Source organism: Platalea leucorodia (genome assembly GCF_965183815.1).
Source record: "Platalea leucorodia genome assembly, chromosome: 1".
Taxonomy (NCBI): domain Eukaryota; kingdom Metazoa; phylum Chordata; class Aves; order Pelecaniformes; family Threskiornithidae; genus Platalea; species Platalea leucorodia.
This window is the reverse complement of record NC_138823.1, coordinates 78231017-78253018: the sequence shown is the minus strand read 5'-3', so window position 1 is coordinate 78253018 and position 22002 is coordinate 78231017. Positions and strand designations below refer to the sequence as shown.

At 38.7% G+C, this 22002-nt stretch overlaps 1 protein-coding gene across 2 annotated transcripts in view; it reads right to left on the bottom strand.

The window, feature by feature from the left end:
- ADCY2 (adenylate cyclase 2) overlaps positions 1–22002 on the bottom strand; it is a 229908-nt gene that overhangs the window by 190662 nt on the left and 17244 nt on the right. For both annotated transcript variants that reach the window (XM_082305789.1, XM_082305790.1), the window contains exon 2: positions 19945–20142. In XM_082305789.1, the coding sequence (XP_082161915.1) occupies positions 19945–20142 (198 nt within the window). The remainder of the gene's footprint in view (positions 1–19944; positions 20143–22002) is intronic.

The window sequence follows — 22002 nt, the reverse complement described above, 5'->3', positions numbered from 1 at the left end:
CTGCTTTCCGCGTGCATCAGACACTGTCCCTCCTGTAGCAATTCAGCCAGTGTTACATAAGGCAGCACAAACAGCAAGACTTTCTGCTAAGCATTAGTTCTTTCACATGGGTAAACCAACTAAGCAAACATAACTGAAAGACATGCAAAGTACTATTCTAGTCTCCATTACATTGATTTCACTGTAGGATAACTATTAGGATGTTTCCAGATTGATTTCTGGCATGTTATTTTGCTGACAGTTCCTGAATTGGATTTAGATTTGTTCAGTGATGAAAATGAGAATTCAGAAGTACTCAAATGAACATTTAGAAACATTAAAGCGGGGGACGGCGGGTGGAGGAAGATCTGAATATGTGCCTGCTTCATCCCATTTATCCTGCAGTGGTGGTGCATCTCTTTGAAGTGCTGGTATGGGGGAAGAAACTGCATTACCCAAATACCATTTACATAATCAGTTTTTCCACATTTAAAGAAGACATTTCTCTCTGTGTTACTTTAATTTGTTCCTTGTAATCATACACCTGTACCAGTAAACGTAAAATATATGTTAATTTCCTCCACCTTTTCTACTTCAAAAAGAACAGGTCACATCTAGCAAAGCAAGTATTATCTTTATGGCAGTGACAAAAAAACTGTATGTTGACTGGAAAGTCATTATTTTGCTTCCGTCTGAATCCCTTCCCTATCCTTGAGAGAAAAGAAATCTCTAGCTACTCTTTACAGTTCTGAAGCTCCAACCAAGTACAGATAGCTAGATATATATAAATCACATATCTAAGCCCAAATTCTGGGGACCACGTAACACAAAATAATGTGCATATTCATTTAGACATTTGCTGCAGCTGAAAACAGAAAGCCTATCTACATGAAGATTATAGTCACAAAGTACGCTTCAAGTTAAGGCTCTGATGCATCTGACAGGAGTAACGGGTCAGGATTGTGCTGCAAATCTGTATGTATTATTCCATGCATGTGGTAACTTGTGTGTTTGTTATCATCACTGTCCAGTATCACACGAAGGCAGTTAAAAAAACAAACGCAGTGTTTTCATACTGTGTCATGATTGGATATCACCCTTACACTCCCCAAGACTATACCAGAAGTATTCATTTGTGTCAGTTTTTTAGGTGTCAGTGTCATAGCCTGGATCCTGTGAGGAAAACCTTCAATTCAACCAAAACTAAGAGGAATTACCTTCTGTGGGTTGCTACACATGGTAATGCCCACCTTCAGAGCATTTCACCAGCCCTCCATGGCCCACTGCCATGCAATTACCAGCAGTGAGAACTGATCAGTGCTGGTAACACTCAAAGAGAGGCAGAGAAAACAGCTCCAGAAATGTGTGCTCTTCTCCCACTGTAATATCTTTAGACTGAGCACCTGCTGTGGTAAATCCTACTTAAGATTTCCTCTGCTAGGAAATACAAACACCAGGTTCCCCGTCCCCCCCCGCTGTACTGCTCTCTGCCACGCCGCCCAGCCCGTTCCCCGCTGTGCCCCTGGGTCACCACGCAGAGTGGCCGGCAGCCCCCAGTACTCCCGCGAGTGTAACGCTGAGCAAACCAGTAGCACACAACGCTCCTTCATGCCACTCACGGTTGGTGCAGCACACCGCCTGCCTGCTGCACAGGGGCACAGAGAAGAGGAGAACAGGTCTGTCTGCAGTGATGGCAGCCAGACCCCATCTCCACGCATTCTGATTCAGCAAAAGGTACCCCATTTCTTGATCCAGGTAGCGATTCAAGTATCGCTGTGGATAAAACACACTCTTCTTTTTCTCATTGTACTGATGGCACAGAAGTTCATTATGACCATCCTTTGACCTAAAACATACTGCCTTCCCCATACCCACTTTCTCTCACATACGTATGGATTATAGCTGTCATCCAAATAACCAGCTGCACAGGTGTGCATCAGACAAGCCACTCTGTTGCACGGTTTATCAGTTTACATGTCTTGTTACTGGCAGAACTACGCTGCAGGTGAGCAATCACACCTTTAATAACCTCATCCAGATGGGAACGTTCTGATTTCTTTCCTATCTGTTTTCCTACACTATTTAATTATTTCAGCCAACATCATGAACACATCTCTGATGCAGCCGCAAAGGCTTATCCAGCTGGAAGAGCTGCCAGAGCCAGCTCCTGATCAATGGACTGGCAGGCAAACAGTGGCAGCACCGGTTGCACGACATCGCGTTTGTCAGCCCTGCCCAGGCTCCAACAGCACCGCACAGTCCTTCCTCAGCCTGCCCTGCACAGGCTTTGCACACTTTTTGCCACTTTTGCCTCTGTCTAGGCTTGCCACCTTGTAGGGTCTCCCAAATCAATGCTTGACAGGAATACTCTCTCTACAGCATTACCTTGATCCATCTCAAAGCGGTCCTTGGAGGGTTTACGCCGCTATTGAACAGCAATAAAGTAGGACGTTGCCAAAACGCTGCTGTGACAAGTGATCGATTCTGCTTCACAAAGGCTCCCTGAAAAATCTGAGAGGTAAATGCTCGTGACAGCTGCTACTCCACCAATATGATCCAATAAGGAATTTCCAGTACTTCCATCAAAATAATAGCTGTTGTTACAAGTAGCTGAATTTATTCTCCTACAGGTAAAACCTTCACTTTTGACTATCAATATAGACAAAACAGTAGTTTTTAGCCATAAAAACTGCCACTTTTACAGAAACATACAAAAGATGCCAGATAAAGTAATTCGCCATTCCATGTTACCTCAAAAAAGGGCACTCTTCTGGGGGAGAAGGAAGATATTTTATTAAACATCATATTCTGCAAGTGGTAAACTGATTCTTTCTCCCATCAAAGCACATCAAGTGGGAAGCCGAGACATGAAGCACAGAATTCAACAGTTCTTGGCTTCTGAGACCAAGGCTTTTCTGTGTATCTTACTTTTTTTAAAGGACTGAAATAAAAATTAAAATAAATAAAACATTTTAAAAAATAATTGCAATATGGCATGCAATTTGACAAAATGCATTGTGTCTTGAAGACCCAGTGAAACCAGAGCCGAGCAAACATTATTGTTGATATATTTAATAACCACTCATTTTTTTTTCATCTGAAAGCAATCTATTGAAGGCTTCATCTCAAATCTGAATGAAGTTGGTAACAGACGGTATCTGTATCTCATCTGAAATGTAAATGAGTCATTCTTGTCTTTTGGAGGACTAGGATAGAAGAGACTGCTCTTCAGTCCTGTGGTTAAAAATAACTTTCCACTCGTCACACACAATATCCCCTTTAATGATCCCTGCTTAGTATTACTTTCCTGATGACCTATTAAACAAATGGGGACACGACACATCCTCCAAAATTCAAGGAAAGTCAGATATTTAAAATAAAAATAAGCACATGTAACACAAGACCAGGTATTACATTACATCTAAAAATGTCATACTAAGATTCAGGAAATTTAAAAAGGACAGAATAGGGGTATGAGATGCTGCACAGAAGGGCTTCAAACTATTGCCATTCCTGAAAGTTCAGAAGAAATGCCGCTCCAGTGAAAATCTACTCAGCTTCAGACCCTGCCAAATGTTGGAATTTTTCCAGCTGGTTCCTCAGCTGTTCTCCCTTCCCTTAAAGTAAGCTGAAAAGCCATTACCCCCTGAGTGTGAAGAAGCTAGATCGTATGTCACCTTTGCTTGTCTTCATGCAAATATCTTCTGATAATCATGATAAAACGCTTGCCCAAGCACAATGGATTAATGATTGCAACATACTCTCAACTGAGCTCTTCTACAGTAGTTTGTCAACATTAAAGATATGTAAATGTCGAAGTGGACAACGGCAATACATCATCTGGGAATTTCTAACTGTAGTAATCTAATGACAACCTTTATAACATCGTTTTCTCACTGCAAGACATCTAAAGTGTAATGAAGAAGAACTCGAGAACAATCTTACAGGAGGCTTCTTTGTAGCTTTTAAGCCAGTTTTCTGGACTGGGGATGGAACAAAGCCTGTCACTAGGAGGATGGATGGACAGATTGGATCAGAGATGCTATTCTGGGAAAGATTCCACTCTGGATACATCAGTGGAAAGAATCACTGTCCCACATCACTCCTGCCCCATTTTGGGGCTCCTGCACACTAAGAGGCATGTAGAAACAGCCAGTCACTTCAGCTATATCTTCAGCTATATCTGAATTAACTCAAGTTCCAGAGGCTGCATCAGTGTGCTAACTACAATGTTATAATGGGGTTAATTTACCGTGTTGACAAGGTGCACTGTCAGTGATTCCCAGACTTTCGGGATCAGATAGGACTGACCCCATAAAATTACTAGGCAGCAAGGTGGGGAAGAAGCTTTCACAAAACAGTGGTGATTATGTCTTAATATTGCATAATGATTTCTGATCTGCTCTACTACAGATGTTTTTATGCATTGACAGAAATTACATGCTTCAGTCTTTAAGGTTTTTTTATTTCCCCACATTTTTTAATATTATTTTTTCTCTAATAGTAGAAACCTTTTCTGTTTAACAAAACCTAAGAGACATGAACTAGAATATTCTGAAAGTTGCCTAAATATTTCAGGTATCCACTATTCTACAAGTTTAAATGAAAATTAGTGAGATGGTAATTTGAAAATCAGAATTAATCATTTGAAATGTTTCAGAAATTATAAGCAAGTTTAACTGCATCATGCATAGACCTGCTGTGTCCCACTGCTTTAGTTGTGAAAAATGGATAGTCCTAAATATTAAAATTCCATAAAATTAATTCAACACTAAAAATACTCCAATATCTCTAGTCAGAAAAAAAATGACACTAAGAAAGTGTCACTAGTTTGAGAACTGAAAAATGGGATCTTCAAGTAGTAACTTACCTAAGTAATAAGGTAATTACCTAAGTAATAAGGTAAGTAATAAGGTAATAAGTAAGAAGAAACCTAACTAGAGCAACATTTTAATTGCACAGACACAGCTATGAGTCTTTTACTGTTCAGTTACAGTTTAGGTGATGGCTTCTTTTGGAGGATCTTAAGGTTAAGACTGCTCAGGATGAAGGAGGGTTAGAGCACTGCAGTTTTAAACAAGTGTTGGGAGATCATTTAGCTACTTTACGGTTCAATAATGATGATGATACTTCGCTAGTTAAGGGGATAGTGAAAAGGTAACTTCATTAAAAACCATTACATTGGGTTTGTAAACTTTTTTTTTTTTTTAATTCCAAGTATAACAAAATATGGAAAAGTCAACTGGGGGAAAAGCAAAAACTTCATTTTTATTACTGGTAAGTCACTGAAGCCATCACATTATCAGCTATATTTCATAAGAAGAACATTTTTAGACAATTTTTTTTTTGCGCAGAAATTTCTTTACTTTAAAAAATATTCTAAAATTGTGACAAGTTTTATGTATTACTTCATATTGCATGACTTCAACAACAGACCTTGCCTAAAAAGAATGACTTCCTTATGCATATTCTGCATTAAAATTAATCTATTCAAAACGCACACCCCCTCTTGCTAGCATTATTTTTTTTTTTTCAAACACCTGGAGACTCATATTAATATTAGTGTGCCAAGTGTTAAATTGTATTTAAAAATAAATGATATAAATTTCAGTATGTAAAGTACTTGATGATGTGGTGTATTTAAGAAGCAATTTCCTTAACAGCAAGAAACCTTACTCTAGCCTCATGACAGTAAGACACAGCAGCCTGAACTACACAATATTGTTGACCTTCTGTACTTCAAAATTGTTCCAATTTTTATAATTCCTATAGTATTTTTGCAGATTGTTGTTTGCCATCCCATTTCTATCCATTGCCACTGATACACAAATAACAAGAGTTGAAAGTCTATTTCCTGTACATACAAAATGTGCACTGCTCCTTGCCTACTCAACCAGGGGTTTTATTTACTATTAGGTTACACTAACTTTTCCCTAACTAAGGATTATATTTCTTTTACAGTTTTAACTCAACCCTTCTTACTTCTTCACCTTTCCCTTCAGCCATTCTTCCTCCACGCTGCTGCCCAGGAACCATCTATTGTCCAGGACTGTGTGACCAACTTTCCCAGCTCCCAGAAAGAAGGAAAACAAGAGTAGCGGGGAAAGCCATCTGCTGAAAAATCAATAGGCACCACTTTCACACAAGCCATTACTTCGTCTGTATGCCCAGATCTCCACGTTGGAGGAGTGGAGGTGCACAGCTTTCACTGCACTTCTAGGCATCTTCTTCCAAGTACTGAAACCCCAGGACCTGGGATCAACCCCCAAGGGTTGTGGCCAGTGTAACTTGCTTCCTCCGTCCTCCCTAACAACCTTACACTGCGACTCCAAAGTTTCTCCAGCATCTGGTGCTCAGCCTGTGCACATCGAATGGCAGCCATCTGCCTGGGGCACAGATCTTGTCTCATGGAAACAGTGGGAGGCAGAAGCCAGACACGGCAGTGGTGGACTTGTCCTGACTTCAGTTCTCTCCCACTATCACTGAGGCTGCAGCCATCCTCAACAAAGGGATACATCTGGCCTGGCAATCTCACTCTGTTTTGATAAAACAGTTTCTAAAAAACCCCAACAAACCCCCAAAAACTCTCATGTAAAATTGCAACACAATTGCAAAAGTACTGAAAACTCAAACCTGACACTTTATTACATAAATCCCATTTTATTTATAAATCCCTACGATGTGTGTTTGCTCAGCATGGTAAAAAAAAAGAGAATACAAACCCTACAACAACAAAAGAGGCAAAGTTGGTTTGTTCTGCATTTCTATATTATGTGAAATCACTAATCTGTGATCGCTACCGCTAGCTAAATAATGAATCACAAAAATGATGCAAATTCTGTGGATCCAGAAAGATTTTCCATTTGTAGCTGACTTCAGTGGCCAGTACAGGTCCCTGCAATACTGTAAAATGCCATTTGCAGAATGTTCACATGGCTTGAGAAAAGTAGTACTTACTGAAATGTAGTTAAAAGTAAATAAGAAGAGGTGAGAACAAAAGGAATTAAGAGGTATTAAAGTACAGATTCTTTTGCTAGCCCCTCTGCAGAAATATATCCTGTAACCATCTGCCTACCCCACCAATGAGTATGAAACTCTTGTGCTCATCTAGAGCAAATTATGTGGTCATATAGAAATATGATTCACACATGATAATGTGCATTTATTGCACTTTTCTGCATCAGAATTTCACTCTCCAGTCTTCATCTTACCAAAGAAACATGATCTTTCCCAATTTTTCTTGTGCACCAACCTGATCTTTTAACGGAATTTAATATACAAATTAATGTCATGCAGACAACATACTTTTCTTCCCTTGTCAATACCCTGGGTCATCCAGTAGACCTGGCAATTTATCCACATTGGACCTGACAAAGACCCAAAATCATATTCGATATTCCTAAATAAGCTTCTAAATGCTGAGTAAATTCAGGTTATTGCAAGAAGAAAATAAAAAGCATCCATGTGTATCTAAGTAAGACTGTAATCTCATCTATGTGAAAGTCATTTAAAACACGGTATTATATTTGTTGATACATGTGTGTAAGTAATATGTACACACTGACAGGAACTGTCATTAGAGAACATATGCAGTCATAATGGGTAATCAGAGCGTGACATGAGAAAAAAATACTTAAATCTCTACCTCATTTAATTGCGATAAGATCTTTTTCTTTTAGTTCTTTATGGAAAGTAGAAGTTTTCAGGCATATGTATGTTTAATATGATTTATTTAGATATTCACCTTCTTTATACGAGACTGTTTAATCCATTTCCTTCATCACTGTAAATGATTTGGAAAAAAATTTGATGATCAAGACTAACGGCATAATAAAGAAAAATGTGCACAATACTGTCACATAAGAAGTACAATCCTATCTACTTAGGATCAATTCTATCCCAAATCAACAAAAAAAAAAACCCAAACCAAAACATTACAGAATCTGGAAGATAAAGCCATAATCTTTTGCTTGCTTATATTACCAACAAAGAGAAAAAAACCTTGCCACAGCTTTTTTCTTTTCTTTTTTTTGGGGGGCAGAACTGCAAGTGTGGTCACAGGGAATATGACAGAACTCTAAATGAGCCCTCAGATATTTGAACTTGCAACACTATTATTGTCACTAATGACACCTAAAAATCGTTGTTTAAGTAAACTCATCTGCATTGAATGAGGTAAAAAAATATTGTTATGAAGACTACAGCTGGCTGCAAGACAAAAATACAGGGTGATAAAAAAAAATGATGTATTTGCCGCACCTCAAATACTGTGTTTAGTTTTGGGCCCCTCACTACAAGAAGGACATGGAGGTGCTGGAGCGTGTCCAAAGAAGGGCAACGAAGCTGGTGAAGGGTCTGGAGCACAAGTCTTAGGAGGAGCGGCTGAGGGAGCTGGGGTTGTTTAGTCTGGAGAAGAGGAGGCTGAGGGGAGACCTTATTGCTCTCTACAACTACCTGAAAGGAGGTTGTAGCCAGGTGGGGGTCGGTCTCTTCTCCCACATAACAAGCGATAGGACGAGAGGAAACGGCCTCAAGTTGCGCCAGGGGAAGTTTAGGTTGGATATTAGGAAAAACTTCTTCCCTGAAAGGGTGGTCAGGCACTGGAACAGGCTGCCCAGGGAAGTGGTTGAGTCTCCATCCCTGGAGGTATTTAAAAGATGGGTAGATGCGGTGCTTAGGGACATGGTTTAGTGTTAGGTTAATGGTTGGACTTGATGATCTTAAAGGTCCTTTCCAACCTAAACAGTTCTATGATTCTATGATTCTGTGATTAAATTGAAGAAAGGCTGTCTTCATCAATAAGTGGCAAAGGAGATAACTGTCATGGTAAATATGAGAAGGTGATGCAAACTTAGGAGGAAATGTGTGAAAGGAAAGGCTGAAAAAGGAATACAAAGGAATTGTGAAATAACCAAAACAAGCAAAAAATAGTCAAAGGACATTCATACTACAAATGTGAAAACTGATAAATTACAGAAACCATCTCAAATTGGGATATTACAAGAATGAAGAAATCTAGAAAGCACTAATGTGGAAAGAGACTGTGCAGATTACAAAATGCAAATTACTTTGCAATGCCACATGAAGACATGAGACACGGAGATTGTAGTTACTAAGTCATCCCTCCAGCTGCCATCTTTAGTATGATTCTTGCAAAACAAAGATATTTGCAAATCGGGCAAATGTTACAGAAATCAGAACATTTAAGAAGAGATTCAGGTTTGTGAATTTAAGCAAAGATAATGCTCTGAAGAGTAAGATACAGAATTTATATATATATATATATGTATAACTCAGCTAAAATGGTATGTACAAGAAGCAAATAAGAAAAATGCAATCCAATATGTTTAATGTAGTCAAATTTTAAATTGTTCAAACTAACTCTGCCTGAACAATATAATTCAAGAACTTAAGATCTTACACAAAATTGACGCTACTGATAAATGTGTTATTTTACAGGAAGTTTATCTTAAGCTATAGAATCAATATGAAGCTTCATAGTAGTAACAGAAAGAAAACCTGTTTCCTAACTGGCACATGCATGAAAATATGATTTATTTTTTTTAGGTCTTGTGAATACATGTATGTGGAGGGACAGAAGGTGGGTTTTTTACCCTGATAGACTGAGAAGGTTTTTATCCCACTGTCACAGATACTGGACTGTGTGCAGTTCTCCTGGTTTTTTGGTTGCTCTAAATGAAACCTCTAGCATTTCAGTTTGTTGGGTTTGGGGTTTTTTTTGTGGTTTGGGTTTTTTTTAAACATATCCCTGTCCCAGATTCCCCAAACCAATGAAGCTTAGCCTGGGCTTTCGCTTACACTACTTAATATTTGCTGTTCTCACCCTGAAAGTTCAGATGAACTGGGGCAACTGTGGCTCTTCTTTGTGTGAGGATGAGCAGTAACGACTTACTGTGGTCTGACTAAGACAGTCTGATCAACACTTCTGAGCACTCAAGCACTTTGTATTTTTGCAGAAGTAACAAAGCTTCTAAAAGACAAACACAGCCCTACCTGGTATCTAAGTTCCTGTGATAGTGACCCAGGAAGCTTAGCTTTTCCACAATAATGAAGCTGGGAGATGTTGTGTGCTTCTCCCTGATTTGGATCTCTTAAGCAGTTACTGGTTCTCTTTTGAAAGACTGCTCCTTTTGAAACCTGCAGAAGTCCTCTTGCCTTTCCTGTTCTCAGTCCTTCTCATATCAACATGTAAATCAGTCTCATACATTACCTAAAGAGGTAGCAAAATCATAAAAGATAAATACTTCTGGGATTGTCCCTCTGCAACACTGAAGTGTTTTCTGAGAACTGACTACTGTCTTGGTCCATTATTTTTCTCCTTCCTGTTTTTCTAGACAGCTTATTGCTGAATTAAGCCAATATAATCATAAAAGCTATGTCCCAATAAACAAGCAACACACAGTGCTTTGTATACAAAAAAAATTATTTTGTCACATAGTAAAATAAAATTTAAAAAATCACTATATGAACATGAATAATCTCTTGAAAGAATGTCTGTTTTCCAGTTCTCAATAAATCTACTATTTATAATTTATATATTATTCATATAACTTACATTTTAATTATACATTATTCTTAAACCCCTGAACTTAAGCACATTTGAAATCATAAAATAACACAATTCTATGACATAATTATATTTGTGCATTTAAGATATCTATAAAAATGTATTCATATAGATTTTACAAATTGTATTTTTTATATGACTATATAAAACTTAAACAAACATATCTCTTCTACAACTCATATTGAGTGAGCCTTACTACATCAAATGTATTTCTAACTCTTTATCTCTTACTTTTGTAAAGCTCTATAAACAGTTTAGAGGGTTTAACCACACTGACAAACCGGTTGTAAATGCTACCAAAAACTTAAGATGTCTTCTGTGCTACAAAAACTCTTTCTGACATCTATCAAAATTAAGACACGCTAAAGCCACAAAATTGGTTTAAATTCAGTTCTAAGATCAAGGGTTTTTTTAATTTTAGTAACCAGAAATAGAAGACCACTATAATACAAATATTTGTGATTAATTAATGTAGGAGATGAGATAGATACATTTCTCTCATATGTTTTATTTCCCTTTCATTACTGAACCTGCTCATCCTTATTCATGGAGTTACCAGGATGAAAAGTATGCTTAGCACCTTGCTTGTCAACAAATTTGTAACCAGCAGACCATATCGCTTTCTTTCAAATATTAGTTAATTTAATGTAAGCAATGTGTCCTAATATCTGCATAGTATTATAGATTTGTATACTGGCAAGTGAAACTGAAAGGTATTTCACAGCCTATCACAAACTGCAAGCACATGGGGGGAATTTCTGTTACCTGCTTCCTAGACTAAAAGAGAAGTGATCCTCTGACAATCCAGATATTAAGATTCACGTATTTAGCACCACAGTTGTGCCTAAAACTTCATAAAGGGAATGCAGCTTGTAGGAAACATTTTCACCACCTATTTTATTTTTTCTTTGTGTAACAGCTTGCTAGCTGAATTATTACAGCACTAGAAACTTGCAAACAGGAACAGTTTTGAGACAAATGGTGAAAAATGACCAAAGGTCAGGACCTATGATGATACACCCTTTCATTATCTAATTCACAAAAATAAAAACGTAGAGTAGCATATCCAATGGCCATGTATAGGTACAAGCTTTTCCATGGCAGGCAGGTAAGCAAAGTCAAAGAGCTCAAACCAAGAGACTCATGCAGTGTCATGCCAAAACCTTCCCTCCTGGAAATCAGGTAAACTGTCACATTTCTGAGTGGAAAACAATTCCAATGAAAGGTGAAGGCTTGTATGGCTACCCTAAATCATACTTGCTAACAAGAAATTCTGGATAGCTTCTTTAATAGTTCTCTGGTAGCTCCATCATACAAGTAACTGTTAACTAATATGTACTATGAAAATATTAAAATGTTTATTTCCTAATGTTAAATCAATTATTAAGCACATAAGAAGCCTTATGAATGGCTTAAATTATTAATTGCCATTTGTCATCTGGTCTCTTGGCTTCAGCAACATCCGAACAATATGATGATATTTGAAATTAGTATTGCTTAGTTTCAGTACTCTCAGAAACATTCAGATACTTATTGGTGTTATTTCCCATCAGAGAGAAAAATCTTGCCACATTCGGTTTTGCGTATTTATCCAAGACTCACATTTTTATTGTACTTTGATGGAGTTACTTTAACGCTTCCCTTAGCAAAATTCATTCACATGACTTGCACAGCAAATATCACACCGCACACAAACTATGCAATAATCTTGATGAAAACTACAATCAGCTCAGCCTTTGTACTTAATTGTATGCTCCGAGATGGAAAAATCACTACAGGAAATGGAGTAAAGAAAAATAAGCTAGCAGGGAAAGAAGGGTTTCATCAGGCTCTTCTGATAAAGGTGCAGGACACATTCAGTCTCTTCTACTTTATATTACATTAAACATCTCTCATAAACCGTATAATGAATGCCTAAAGAGATTAGAAATATAGCAAGATTATTATCCCCTGATGTTATAATTTTTGACACTACTGCTCCAGAAGAACGCTGGAAGGATAAAAGACATTTAGATATCAAAAAGACATGAACTTTTATAGCTCAGAAAATCTCTCTCTTCAGTTTTTAGATGAACTTCAGGCACAGGTCAAAGTAAATTGCTATTTAAACTAGTTCAGCAGTCCCCAAATGTAAGTAGCGCATAGGAATAAAGAACTAAAAGGATGTTCCTGGATCACTGAAGTCCATGTCCCTGCTATCAAAGACATTGAATGACTTTCAGCTAAGGTCAGCATTCCACTGTAAAACCAATTCATTATTTTAATCCTTATTATCCTGAGGATATTAGCCACTCCACAAACCCAGTGCCCTAACGGCTAAGGGATTTATTCTAATTTCCAGTTTAAATTTCATTAATGGCTGGCTGATTTTTTTTTTAATGCATGTATGTGTCAATAATCCTTTATCTTCTGTAGCTTCTCCTCAAATCTCATGTTTGCAACCACTGATTATCTGTAGATGGCAGTCACACCACTTCTCTTCTGCTGATCTATACCCAAGTCAAACTCTTCCCATCTCCCCTCACAAAACTCTCCTTTCTGCTGGCAATCTCGCTTGGCGCTCTCTGCATTTGTTCCAGTTTCAGTTTATCTTTTCGAATGCAGGTGACCAGAAATGTACATAGTGATCCAGGTGAAGTTTCATCCTTAGCTGGATACTTTGCCATCATAACTGAGTCTTTTCTAGACACATATCCTAATGACCCAGTGACCAACTAATGCTTCTCCTCTTCATTCTGCTTGTCCCTGCTCATTTTCTACCGATGAACTCTCAGCCTATAGTTGAAATTTCTGCCGTTAGTTCCCAAATGCAGGCACCTAACATTTCCTATGATTAAATTTCATCTAGTTGCTATTACTGCAGTCCTCAAGGTCATGCTTTTCTTTCCCATAACTTTCTGATCTTTTGCTGTATTAGGAATCTTTTAACTGGGTCATCAACAAATTTCATTATAGCGGTGACATTCTGTCACCCACCACTAGTAAAAAGCACTTATAAAGGCAAACATTCCCCAGAGAGCTCCCTGAAAAATTCAGCTAGCAATCTTTCTCCCACCTGATGCTCTCTGAAGTCACACCAGCTGCCATCTCCCCTCACCTATATGCACAGTTACTTTAATAATGCTCATCTCCTCTAGTAGTGCTTCTAGTCTTCCATTTGACACTAAAACAGATTTTTTTTTTTTTACAAAACTGCTTTCCCTATTTAAAAAAACAAATTGGTTCTCTTTCCACGCACAGCTATCACAATGCATTGCCATGACATTCCAAAGGTTAACAATGGCACTTTAGTGCTAACAGGGTGTTCCAAGGCTCCACACATTATTTTACTACAGTAATATCTACTGTATTACTGATTTTAATGACTAACTGGCAGGTCTCTAATAGCTCAGCTTTTTCCTGTCTTCTATACAGATATAGCCATACCAGACTTGATAAACACATTTAAATGTCTCGCTCTTAAGCCTGTGACTTCATATGTCTATAAAAAAATTAATATTAAGATAAAAATCATCTGTTCTTCTCCTTCCTCAAATATAACTGCAAATATGGCTTATACTTGTGGATTGTGGGTTTCTTCCTTTTCTATCACACCTACTCCTAAAGCACAGTATCATCTGCCGGGCAGTATCTTCCCCTTTTGGTCAAGCCTCCTGGTTTTCCTTATGTCCTTTTTCAAGTGACTATTCACCTACGAAGTACTTAACTATGCTCCTACAAGATTTAGTTCTTTGATAGGGATACTCATTCCTGATAGTCTAACTAATCTTGAACTTGAAAACATGTCAAGTCTCCCCTGCACTCCAGATCCTGAGCCGGCGGTACTGCTGACAGCAATTCATCCTTGCTTTCCTGCACTGCAGGGATTTTCCTGACACCTGCCCTGCTCTCCTGCTCAAACGTCTAGCTCTTTTTTGTACCGCTTAACCACACAACACGTTATTAATAATTTATGGCAGGGCTGACTTTAGATAAGGCAGGTCCCAAGCAAGGTGTGGAAATGGGACACAATGTAATTCTGTACAAAGAAAATTCTTCCCTTTCTGTGGATCCGTTGGCTGACCCCGCTGCCTAATACAGAGCTAATTGCCACAACCGCAGAAACTCTGTGCAGGCCCTCACCCCTCAGCACATGATAGACTGATATCCTCAGATGCCAAGAGAGTATAAAAAAAATGAGAATTATAAGTACTAATACAGAAAATTTTGCCCACACTTTGTAAACCAGGGCTGCTCCAAGGTCTGAATTGAACGATTCCATACCAACACATTAAAACAAAACAAAACAAAAAGTGCTTTAGACTCAGCTCAAAAAGTAGCATTTAGACTAAAATAGTCGAACATATATTCTAAACACATCACTCAGTGGGTAATTTTTTTCAGAAACCAGAAGTGTCAAATCCTGTTTGAAGTAATTTTTGTGCTGTAACTGAATATAGATGAGGAGGAACACATCTGGTGCCTGGGCTGTGCAAACGTATTTATAATTAAGTAGAATTGAATACCAAAATCCAGCAATGATAGAATTCATTAAACTAGTATAATGCTGTATAATTACTCTCTTTTTTTATATCATCCACTGTATGCTTTAAGAGCTCTTTTTACCCATTGCTATCAACGTGCTATGACATATTTACACACACCCTGTATAAAAGGCTGAGGAAGTATTAGACATGTCAGAGGATGACATGGAAAGGCGACTGTTGTACAATAACTACACTGTCAGTGAAACAAGAGGAAACTGATTTAAATTCATTCCCTGGCATGTAACTCTACAGATAGGTACTATATTTACATTTGTAAGGAAAGGTGCTCCTTTCTATAGTAAGGAAAAGTCCTAACATGACAAAATCAATACATCACCTTTTTCCACCAGCACTACTTCCTCAGCTTGCCTGTCTTGCATTACTGGCCCTCCACCAAACACACCATCCACTGATTTAAGCATGGACCTTTCTAAGCATCATCCTTGGGTCCTTCCCCACTGAAACCATCTCCACGCATTATTGGTCATACCTTAGATTTGGAAAGAACTGCCAGCAGGCAACTGCTCTCTCTGAGCCTCTGAATGACTTCCTTTGCTTGGCTTCTTTCCTACCACCCCGGCCAGGTGTCCCGCAATTCCTATCAGACAGCCCAGCCTCTCTCCTGGGGTGTAACAGTGTAGTGTGTGTAGGTCCTATCAAAGCATCCAAGTTCCCCGGGTCACCAGGGTAAACCAGGGCCTCCAACTGCCAAGTTTGGCACTGACAGAAACTTGGCCTGACACCAACATGAAAGGGTTGCCACACTTCTTTAAAAGAGTTTGTCAGGTACCCAAGACATTTGCCATCACTGTCTTAATTTTTTTCATGTAAAGCCACCCACTGCCTCACTAAGGCACCCTCCATCTCCCTCTCAATGTACTTGCTTCCCTTCATTGTCCATATAGAGGAGTAAGGGAGCTTGGACTAACTTAAGAGGTAAGTTAGTTGGTATGGTTGATAGTGCAAGTATCCTGGCTCCTCTCGTAGATGGGTTTATGATTACAGCTACGCAGCCTAGTGACAATTACAGCCTTTGGATCAGGCTCAGCAGGCAATTACAGAGACAGCATGGGGCTTGCAGACCGGCCCAAGGGACAGAGCAACCGTCTACAGCTGTGTTGCCTTCCCCCTTCAAACAGCAGCCAGATGCCTACCTGGTAATAGCTTTCTCTCCAAAGCTGTAGCTGTAGCCGAACAAGAGACAAGGAAATGCAGACAGATAAAAGCAGTCTGCAGGGACAGCAAAAAGATAGCTGAAACCAATTATGATTTGCACTTATTTCACATCAGCCCACAGGTTTCTAACAAAAAAAACAATGGCCCTGACCAGCCACTTCATTTCCAGCCCTCTACTGTTCGTGCAAGTTATTTGAGCTATGTGCCTGCAGGCTCAGGAGGAACTGCTCCACATTAAATATATATTGAGTTCATAACCAAAATAGTCTCTCTGAAGTGGTATTTTTATTGTAAACAAAAGCTGCAAAAGTTCACACCTAAGGTTCCTTCAGACAACAGAGAGAAACTGCATTTAGCAGTTGCAAACAGCCAAAAGGAACATTAAAATCACTAAGCCAAAATTTACAGGATGCGGGGTTGTCTTTTAAAGGGAGAAGGCTTGTGCACAAATGAGAGAATAACATGTTCTTTCTATAAAACACGGTATGCAGAAAATTTATGTTTCAGTAGTTACTAGTACAATTAAGATATGCCATATTTTTAACAAGCTTAGGATTCAGAAGACATGAAAGATATGATGAAAAGAGTATTTTTAAAATCTGCTGGACCAGAACAAAAGTTAGGCTGTAATCTGAAGAAAATTAAAATAAAGCACTTGTTTTCTAAATAAGTGTGCGTGAACTGGCTCTTTTTATTTTTATTTCAATAACTTTCTAATGAGCTATGTTGACAAAGACATATTTGAAATAGAACTAATTTAAATTTTACATCATATTTCTTTTCTTTCATAAAAAGGATAAAGGAACAACAAAAACACCCTAATAAACCAAGGAAAATGTTTTTAAAATTCACAAAATGTAAAACTTCAATAAAGAAACTGTCAGTGATCACTGAGGAAGGATTTTTTAGATTTGCTTTCACGTATAATTACAGGAGAGAACACTGATTATTGACATACGTATTCTTGATACAGAGCAATCAAAACACCAGCATCACAGGAATACACGGCAGTATTTTACTGTTCGCTGCTTTTTTACAAATGTTCAAAAACATCAAACCTGTGATTAGTCTATTGTGTAAGGTGTCAAATTTCTAGAAAGATTCCCATATTTCTATAGTTTACTCTTAACAGACACTAGGTGAAAGTATACCTACAAAAGTGGTCAACAAAACAGTGCTGCTATTCAAAGGGGGAAAAAATGGTTTTGGGGAAGCAAAGGGTCCCACTGCAGGTAGTCATACCAGCTCCGGCTCTTAGCAGTGGCCAAGGGCCATCCTGCCACAGCCTCTCTCCCGCCAGATGCCGGAGATGCCTGCACAGTGGAGTTAAGCCACATATCTGCAGCCGGGTCCAGGCTTTCTGGAAAAGCCCTACCTGCTCTGGGCTGGAGCCTGCACAGCTCTAGGCAAGGCAGCTGCCTGGAGCCGGCTGCTGCTGGCAGAGCTATCAATGCAGCTCCCTCCCAAATATCCTCTTCTCCAAGCAACACTTGCACGCAAAGCAAGGAGCAGACTGAAACATCGGAGGACTTGTGGCCTGGCAACCTGTGGGAAGACAATGCCTTTCCCCGGAGCTCTGCAGCCCTTCCTGCCCAACACGGCCAGCCACGTCCCTCGGATGCTGTGGGAATGCCTACATTTTTCCTAAGATGAAAGCAAGGCAGGACAAACCATTTTCACAGGCTGAATACAACCTTGGGACCGAAACATCAGCATCCCTCTTAGATCTCTTTTATGCCACATGTTTTGAAAATCATTATCGTATCTTTCAAATAACAAAACTAAACTCAACAGAATTTGCAATGAACAAACAATATGGCTAATTAAATATTTGCATCTAAGCTTGAAAGTCTGAAATATTCTAGCATGACATCCTGCAACTGGCAAGGAAAATAAAGAAATCAAAAAAGCAAAACCATGTGAATTATTTAGACTTGATATCACAAAGATACAGGGACTCCCATGGTGAAATCTGTATCTAGAGAAAAATAGTATGTGTTCTGATTTGCTTTTTATTACATGCAAGTGTGGCCTGGTTTGGTAGTTTCAAATACTTTAAAAAAACAACAACAACAACAACAAAAAAGCAGGAAGGCAGTTTCATAGCTAGTTAATCCCTGAACCATCCAAGAAAATGAGAATATAAAAGTCACCCACAAAGATAAGGGCTCCAAAACTAATATTGCCAACACACAACAATAATTTGAATTAAAGATTTTAAAGGAACTACTTTCATACTTAAAGTTCAGTATTTGCATAAATCTTTGCACGATCTGAATAACAAGTCAGAGAATTTGTTTCAAGTTTATCTTAAAGACCTAGAAGGCACCCCAGATACAGCATTACCATTTAAAGGTTATAACTCATGGAATCAGCATGAAATTTTCAGAAGATGTATTGATATATTTCAAAGCCTTTTTCCATCCTTTGAAGGGTTTTACAATTATTATATCAGGAGTATTCCCACGTAGAGAGGCTTGGGAAAGTGAAAAGGATATGGCAGAACACAGAAGAACCGATCAGGCACAGTGCTGGATATTGCACATCATTTATTGATATTTCAAAAGTGCTGCTATTAAAATACAATTGTATTTTTGCTCTGTCTTCATTAAAATATTTTAAAAATGTGAAGGGTACTTCACTGTTTCTCTACTGTCCTGGTTTCAGCTGCGATAGCATTGATTTTTCTTCCTAGTAGCTGGTATAATGCCGTGTTTTGGATTTAGGATGAGAATAATGTTGATAACACCCTGATGTTTTAGTTGTTGCTAAGCAGTGCTTACACCGGTCAAGGACTTTTCAGCTTCCCATGCTCTGCCCGGTGCACAAGAAGCTGGGAGGGGGCACAGCCAGGGGGGCTGACCCAGAGTGGCCCAAGGGCTATGCCGTACCGTATGGCCTCATGCTCAGCGTATAAACTGAGGGGAGTTGGCCAAGGGGCAGCGATCGCTGCTCGGGGACGGGCTGGGCATTGGTCAGCGGGTGGTGAGCCAATTATGTAGTGTATCACTTGCTTTGTATATTATTATTATTACTATTACTACTATTCTATTTCATTTTACTTCAATTATTAAACTGTTCTTATCTCAACCCATGAGTTTTCTGACTTTCACTCTTCCAATTCTCTCCCCCATCCCACTGGGGTGGGGGAGTAAGCAAGCGGCTGTGTGGTGCTTAGTTGCCAGCTGGGGTTAAACCACGACATCTACTCATTTATTTCCCTAGAAATGCAAGGAAACTCCCAGTCCTTTTTTCTCACACGTTGCTAGAGAACATCTTGAAGACCACAGAAAGCCTACACTGAGAGCTCGAACATTTTAGGCTGAAGAAGATAGCATCAGCAGTCTTGAACAAAACCAGCATTTCTGCCATGTTAATTGGTCACTAGAATCAAATATTCACTATACAAAGAAGTTGCTGACTGGAATCAAATGTCCATTATGCAAAAAAGCTTAAAAATATAAAAGCAAAATCCTTCAAATATTTCCATATCCTAAGTATGCACATCTCTTTGGTATTTATAAAATAGATGCGGGGAGTGTCAACATGCAAACACTGAGTCACAAAAACATTTTATGAGATGTCCCACAAAAATTAATGTGAATACTTTTGCATAGAATGGTTCTTGGAAATGTACCCAGTGAAGTAAAATTAATAATATGATGACAGTCTTACCTGGTCCCAGGGACAGATGATTCCTCCGAAACACATAAAAAGATATCCCATGGCAACCAGACAAACCCAGACCACCAGAGAAAATATACGAAGCAGCTTCTTAAATACAGGTTCTACGCAGACAAGGATAAATATAGCGAAAAAAATTGCTAGAGCCGTTGGAACAGTTATTAAAAATGCCACATGGTCTTCAATTTCCTGGAAACAGAGGAAAATGAAAAGGAAGTTAAAAGCTAATGTACTTAAAGGTCAGATAGCAATAACATACTCTAAACTGATTGCACACGGAGATCTCGGAACAACATGGCTGAATATCAAAACAGGATTTCTTTCCCTGTAAGAAGCTGTTATTTGGAGTATTAACTTCATAAACAACTATTAACCACACTACTGCATGGTACTTCTTTTACTAAATTGAGGAATTGAAGCAGATTGAGAAAACTGTAAATCACACTACAGTAATGCACAAGACCTGTAGGACAGAGCAAACTAAAAGGCAAACACAATCTACAGTAGCAGCATAGCCTTTCTGCTCCAGAATTCAAAAGATTTCTCGGGTTAGTGCAGTTTGCAGGTGAAATTCAAGCATCCCTATCGAAGACTGCATCTGTCAGAATGCCTCCTAAATCAACTATGTGTCCATAACTCCATAAAAGCCTTTTTGACAGTGGTATTTGCCAGGTACTACATATTTTGCTTCTGTTTAAAGTATTTATCTGGAAGGATGGGCTCTAGATTACATATATTCTAGATTACATTTTCTCCTAGCAACTGCTTACTTCAGAATGCGCAAACAACACCCAGAGCGAGGACTAGAATCTAACTTGAAGAGAGATTCAGAATAAACAATATTTAAATTTATTTACAGAATTTACATAGAAGTGACTACACTAATATCTTTAAATCACCTAGTGATGGATGCACTAAAAAAGAATAAATATTTGATTTTATATTCCTATATGTGTTCAAAAGTATCTCTGGTTGAAGTACAACAGCACTGTATCAAACTCTGCTCATAGGATCGTTGCTCATTCCAGCAGCTGTTACAAATTTTAACAGCCTCCTTTGTAGTAACAAGGATTGCAAAAGCAGGCCCCAAATGCCACTGTTGCAACAGTATAAAATCCTCCACTAACCACACACTTGATGCAGAAAAGCCTTGGATCCATTTATTCATGCTGGTCAAATCTTGGGAACAACGAAAGTACCTATTTGATGATTTGTAAGACATCTAAGCACAAAGAAATAACATTTCTTTTTTCCCTAGTTTTGTAGTTGCTTCCTTAGTGCCCTGATAAATCTTGTTTATTGATGGGTTTTCAACTTAAATACTTAACATTTTATTTAAAAGCTTTTTGATGTGACTTTTTTTCCCTTTCTTATGTGTATAAGACTTGCTACAGTTAGAGCAAAACTAAAAATTTACAAGTAAATTTGTAAATTTAAAAATATTTACAAATGCTCTCAGCATTTTTTTATTTGTTTTGTTTTGTTTTTTCCCCAGATCTAATGTTTTACAACGCGACATCTATAGAGACACTTGCTGTAAGGTTCTTTCCTCCTCCTCTCTTCAAACTCCTTTCTTTTTCCTTGCGGTCCTGGCTGCACTTGTACTGCACATTGCAACACCCACCTGCTGCACCAGGCAGGGCTGCCCGCTCCCCCCTGCTGCAAACCCACCACCACCACGCCTGCAGCTACCCCAGCACCAGGCAGCCCCGCACCAGGAACCACTCGTACACGCAAACCCGCAACCGAACGTCCACCGATAACCTCCATATTTCAGCAGAAGAGGAAAGGCGCAGATTGCCTCTGTGCAGAGGGCATTAGCTGAGGCTCTACTCTGTGCTGACACTGGCAGGTTCAAACCAAGGGGAAACACCATGATGAAAGTCCACATCTTATTGTACAGACTGCAGATTATCTTTCACGTACCTTACCCTGCCCGACAAAAGGCAGCTCATCTTTCAACTCTTCTTATTCTTTCTTCCCTTTTAAATTTACGAAGTCACACATTTAAGCAATTATTATTGCAGCACTGATGATCAGGATAGAATC